This window comes from Carettochelys insculpta, chromosome 1 (genome assembly GCF_033958435.1).
Source record: "Carettochelys insculpta isolate YL-2023 chromosome 1, ASM3395843v1, whole genome shotgun sequence".
Classification (NCBI taxonomy): Eukaryota; Metazoa; Chordata; order Testudines; family Carettochelyidae; genus Carettochelys; species Carettochelys insculpta.
This window is the reverse complement of record NC_134137.1, coordinates 12,183,489-12,189,488: the sequence shown is the minus strand read 5'-3', so window position 1 is coordinate 12,189,488 and position 6,000 is coordinate 12,183,489. Positions and strand designations below refer to the sequence as shown.

The 6,000-nt window shown below is 49.4% G+C and overlaps 1 protein-coding gene across 1 annotated transcript in view; it reads left to right on the top strand.

Moving 5' to 3' along the window:
• Window positions 1–676: 676 nt before the first annotated feature.
• CLPB (ClpB family mitochondrial disaggregase) overlaps window positions 677–6,000 on the top strand; it is a 161,130-nt gene continuing 155,806 nt past the window's right edge. Inside the window, exon 1 of the mRNA XM_075017145.1 lies at window positions 677–1,693. Coding sequence (XP_074873246.1) covers window positions 745–1,693 — 949 coding nt within the window. The 5' untranslated portion in view covers window positions 677–744. The remainder of the gene's footprint in view (window positions 1,694–6,000) is intronic.

Genomic DNA, 6,000 nt, shown 5'->3' with positions numbered 1-6,000 from the left:
TATACAGACCCAGCAGATTGCAACATTACAATTGATTGACTATTTCCATTTCCAGATCTGAAGAAGTGGATCTGCCCCACAAAGGCTCATCACCTAATAAATTATTTTGTTAGTCTTTCAAGTGCTACCTGACTGGTTTTTCGTTTTAGTTACATGAGGTATTTTGTCCAAAAAATGAGAAGTCCTGTGGCACCTTATAGACGAACAAATGTTTTTGAGCACAAGATTTCATAGGCAAAGAGCTGCTTCGTCCCCTTTTGAGGAATTCATCAAAGCGGGTCTTTGCCCACAAAAGCTTATGCTCAAAAATATCTGTTAGTCTATAAGGTGCCACAGGACTTCCCGGTGTTTCTGCAGATACACACTAACAAGGCAAGCACTCTGATAGCTTTACGGCAGCGCTGTAGGACACCCACCGACTGATACTCAAACTACAACCCCCAGCATGCCTGAGGGTTGACACGACCCAGAATGCTCTTCGGCCAGCGGCCGGGCGCCCCGTGTGACGACACCGGGGAGAATTGTTTGCGTTTCATCCCTGCGTCTTATGGGTGTTGTAGTCCTCCGCCTGACGCCACTGCGGGTTTTGCCGGCGAACGGACTACAACTCCCACCAGGCAGTGCGCGCCGCCGCGGCGCCGCCACGCAGCGTCCCCCCGGCAGCCTTTTCTCGGGGGCTGCCATCTTTGTTTTCCTCCTTTGCCGGCACCGCGGAGGCCCGAGCGAGGCCGGGCCGGAGGAACAATGCTGGCCTCCCTGCTGTCCAGGCCTCCGCTTCCGGGCCTCGCCTGGCTCCTGAGGGCCCGTCCGCCGCCCCCGCGGCCCCCCGGCGGCTCCTCGGCGCGGGCCGCCCCGGCGGGGGAAGGCGGGGCCGCTGGGGGGCCGAGGGGGCCGCGGTACCCGGGAGCCGCCGCTAGGGGGCGCGGGGAGGTGCTGCAGCAATACCAGCGAGTGGGCACCAGAGCACAGGGGCTGCAGTGTCTGGGGGCAGCCGCGAGGGGGCGCAGGGAGCTGGTCGGGCTGCTGGGGCTGGGCAGCGAGCCAGGGCTGCAGGAATTGGGCACCGGTGAGGGCAGCGTGCCAGGGTTGCACGAGCTGGGTACGGGCACCGGTGAGGGCAGGACGCTAGGGCTGCAGGAATTGGGCACCGGTGAGGGCAGGGCGCGAGGGTTGCACGAGCTGGGTACAGGCACGGGTGAGGGCAGGACGCTAGGGCTGCAGGAGTTGGGCACCGGTGAGGGCAGGGCGCGAGGGTTGCACGAGCTGGGTACAGGCACGGGTGAGGGCAGGACACTAGGGCTGCAGGAGTTGGGCACCGGTGAGGGCAGGACACTAGGGCTGCAGGAGTTGGGCACCGGTGAGGGCAGGGTGCCAGGGCTGCAGGAGTTGGGCACCGGGGGGGGCAGAGCTCTAGGGCTGCAGGAGCTAGGTATGGTCACCTGTAGGAGCAGGTCGCTGCGGCTGCAGGAGGCGGATCCGTGCACCAAAGAGTACAGAGCACCAGAGCTGCCATTGTTAGATGCACCCGGCAAGGAGCTAGAGCTGCAGTGCTCAGAAGCAGCTTGGTGCATTCGTCTGAGACCGGACCCCACGGGGTATCAGAAGAAGAGGGGGACCTGGACTCACCGGGGCGTGCTTCCTGCATTTGCTGCTGCAGTGGTGTATTGCTACAGCAGGGTCCCCACATCCAAGGGTGACTATTACTGAGTTCATTGTACTTGTGTGGTGTGAAAGACTCCAGGGTACAGCTATACTTGCCCTTGATCAACAAAACCTGTGGTTCATAGGTGCTTAAACCACCCCCCACAATGAACAGCAAAGTTTTACTGTGGCAAGTGCTTTGTGGGCTGGAGCATTCTTGCCAACAAAGCGAGACACCTTCATTGGGGATGGAAGTATTTTGTCCACAAATGTGCCAACCTATTCAAAACTGCTGACTTTAGTTATGAAGCCGGTGTTGACAAGCCTTGTTTCTAAAAGCTGCACTGTGTAGACATAACACTCCTAATGGGGGATGCTCTTCAAATAGAGTTGTGATGTTTGTGCACCTTTAGTGGAGTCCCAACTTCGTCTAGTCTGTGGTGTGACTCAGGTGTAGATCATTCACCTGTTCACAGAGGGGAGCAGCCCTTGGAGATGGCAGGACTAATGTGATCTCTTTGGAACAGGGACTGTGAGATACAAGTTCCCAGGATGCAATCCTCCAGGGTTCGCCTATTTCTGGATGGAGCACTGCATAACTGGCTGTCCTGTGACTGTAGACTGCCTGTCCATACTAGAGCAGAAAGCATCTACTGGCTGTAACTGACAGACTGTGGAGTACAGACCCATTGTTCTGGGGGATGTGCCAACCTTAGGTCTATATTTATCCATTGTCCTACTCTGTGTGTTGGAAGAACCATGTTTCAGATTATTTTACGGTGGGAGGTCTTTTAGGGAGATTCGGCCAGCCTTTGATGATGGAGTGCAGTGATTCTCCAAGGAGTAAAGTCCTTGTGTACAGTGCTTACAAGAGTTGCACGGATGCTTTAAGTCAGGGAAATTTGTTGCTGACAATGTGAAGACTTAAGTGGGATGGAAGGGTTATTAATGCACCATGTTAATGCCAAGAGGCAGGCTATTCTGAGCAGTCTGTGTCTTCCACCGCAGTTAATTGGTGGCAGCCTCTCAGCCATTGCTTCTCACATCCTCCAAATGCTTATTTATGTGCTTGATTTTAGGTCTATGGGATAGTCCCTTTACTCACATATTCCAAGTGCCATGTGAATGTGAATGATTGCAGGATTGGGTTCTTCAGTTGGCAGTTCTTTTCATTTTGTTTTTCAATGCACTTGGGAAACATTATTGAATTAGGCTTCTCGATCGCTGGCAAAGCAAATCACTATTATCTTCATCCCACTGAGGCATGGATTGTTTATGGTCTTCCTGAAGTCACTGAGGAAGTCACTGCTGGAGCTGAGAGTAAAAGCTCATCTCTTTCATCTGTCTATTCTGTTTCCTGCTGTGCTGTCTTGTAATAGACCAACAGAGGGCCTGTGATAACTTGCAAACTCTCAGCTGTCTGGTATGTGCATTCTACACAAAAGCTGCAGGTTGGGATGCAAGATTGTTCAGAGGTTTGGAATGAGGTTCAGCTGCTGGGATAGAAGGCCCATCTTTTTCTGTGCTCTCCTGTGTGCTGTCATTAATGCCTTTTATGTTAATTACTGTGTTTTTTGGAATTAGTGTGGGACTGGGAAATGAAAGTTCTCCTTCTGGCCCCTCCACTGACTCGTTCTGTGGCTTTGAGTAAGTCATGCCCTAGACCTTGGTTTCCCCACTTGTAACATGGGCTTAACGTTGTGATGACTGTTGAGGATGAAAGGCCCTATATAAACAGTATATATTTACTGCATTTGTCTATAAAGTCGTATGAGAGGTGGCCTTGCTTCACAGGAGCTGAGGAACCTGAGGGCAGTTTTCAGATTCATTAGCGTGCAACACATGTGCACCACCTAGGACTGCAGTTGTCACGAAGCTGCATGGCATAACTCTTAATTGTGTCAGTGGGGTTAGAATGCAGACATTCCTACAAAGCCACAGGCCTCAAAATATCGCTGATGCACTAGCCGCAGGCAGCTCTTAGAGCACACCATAGAGTGGTTCTGATTCCATCCAGGAGAGGGCAGTGAATAGCCTCATTACAATAGAACAGCTATTGGGGTGCTATATGGATCTCCCAGGGAGCCCTTCGCTTTGTAAAATGACTGTGGACACGATCTGAAGAGCTGCTTTATTGTGGAGTTCCCTGTGCTGTGCCACTGAGCGAGGCCTTCCAAGTGTCTTTCCACAGCCTGGCCCCGAGTACAGAATTTATTTGCTAGTGCCCTTTCCTGCAGTTTGTTTGCTGAACATGAACTGGCTGAGACATAGATGGTCTGGACAAAATCTGGTTGAAGGGACATCACCAAGAAACAACCATAATCTGAAAAACAAGTCCCATCTGTCTCTGCAATGTTAAAGATACCAGTGATAAGTGGAATGGAAAGAGGTTTTAAACTCTGATGTATTTGTCTTTGTTAATACTGTTTGCTGCATGTGCTTGGCTAAGACATTTAAACCACCACATGCTGGTCAGTTTCCCTTTGTGAGGCTGGTCAATTTCACTTTCTGGTTTTTGTTTACCAACCCAGTGCTGCTGTGTTCAATATGTGAATGAAAAACAGCGCCCCATGTCCTCATTGTGAACAAGTAGCATGCAGACATTTCCCCCTCAGATTTTGTCACACATCTCTTTCTCCTGAAATCCCACTTCTAAATTTAAACTAACCAGCAGTGTAGCCTGTTAAACATAGCTACTTGTACAGATCTGACTGTGGAGACCACAGACCATCCCAATTTGATATAAAAAGTCAAAGTTTTGAAAATGTGCAGGAATGGATCATCTGAATTTTTTTTTTTGATAGGGTCAACCGTAAAGTTTCATTCTGATTTTGACATTGTGGTTTCTAGGTATTTGTCTGGCCCTGTCAATCTGTTTTTTTTTTTAAACTTCTCCTGGTGGATAATTAAGTTTTAGGAATGCCTGGCAAACATCTTGAAATTTTTGATCTCTGTCGACTGGATGGAAGCAGATGCGGTTGTATTTAAGGGCTTGACCATAAATGATGGGTCGTGTGATGTGCCCTGGATGGAAGCTGGAGGCAAGTAAGAAAGAGTAGCAGTCAGTAGGTTTCCAATAGAGAGTGGTATTGATTTGACCATCGGTGATTTGTACTATAGCATCCAGGAAATGGATCTCTTGTGTGGAGTGGTCAAGGCTGAGCCTGACAATGGGGTGGAAGTTGTTGAAATCCCTGTGGAATTCAAGAGTCTCTTTACCATGGGTCCAAATGATAAAGATAACATTGATGTACCATAAGTAAATGAGGAGTAATAGGGGGTGGGAGCTGAAGAAAGATTGTTCTAAGTCAGCCATAAAAATGTTAGCCTATTGTGGGGGCCTTGCAGCTGCTCATGGCAGTGCTCCTGATGTGGAGGCATAAATTGTCCCCAAATCAGAAATAGTTGTGGGTAAGGGCAAAGTTATATCGCTCAGCCACCGGATTTGCTGGGGTAACACATGGGATAGTCTTCCTAATCACTTGCAGTTCACCTTCATGTGGAATATTGGTGTAAAAAGCTTCTGCATCCATGGGGGCAAGGATGGTCTTTTCAGGAAGATTTTGGATGTTGTGTAGTTTCCTCAGGAAGTCAGTGGTGTCTTGGAGATAGCTGGGTGTGCTGGTAGCGTACTGTTTGAGGAGGGAGTCCGCATAGCTGAGTAGCCCAGTAGTAAGGGTGCCAGTACCTGAAATGATAGGGTATCCGGGGTTTCCATGTTCATGGATTTTGGGAAGCAAATTGAATAATCCTGGCTTGGGCTCCAAGGTGTGTCTGTGTGAATTTGGTTCTGAGTAGAGTCAGGGAGTTCCTTAAGATGGTGTAGTTTCTTTTGGTATTCTTCAGTGGGATCAGAGGAAATGGGTCTGTAAAATGTGGTGTTGGAGAATTGTCTAGCTGCCTCCTGTTTTAGTCTGACTTATTCATGATGACTACAACACCTCCTTTGTCAGCTGGCTTGATTATCATGTCCAGTCATTTGTGAGGATCTGGACAGCATTGTGTTCAACATGGCTGAGATTATGTGTCACTTGGTGTTGCTTGCGCACATTGTCAGTTTGAGCACAGTTGCAGAAGCATTGACTATAGTAATCCAGATTGTCATTATGACAGTCGGGGGAGTCCACATAGGATTCTTCTTTTGGTGTTGGTTTGGGGGTTCTCGCGGGTCGGCTTGATGTTCATGGGTGTGTTGGAAGTAATCCCTCCAACAGAGACTGCAAAAAAAGGCTTCAAGATCACCACAAAATTATATCAAGTTTGTGGGCGAGGTGGGGCGGAAAGAAAGTCCTCTGGATAAGACAGACTCTTCTGCTGGGCTAAGTCTGTAGCTGGGAAGATTAACAATATTTTCCTGTG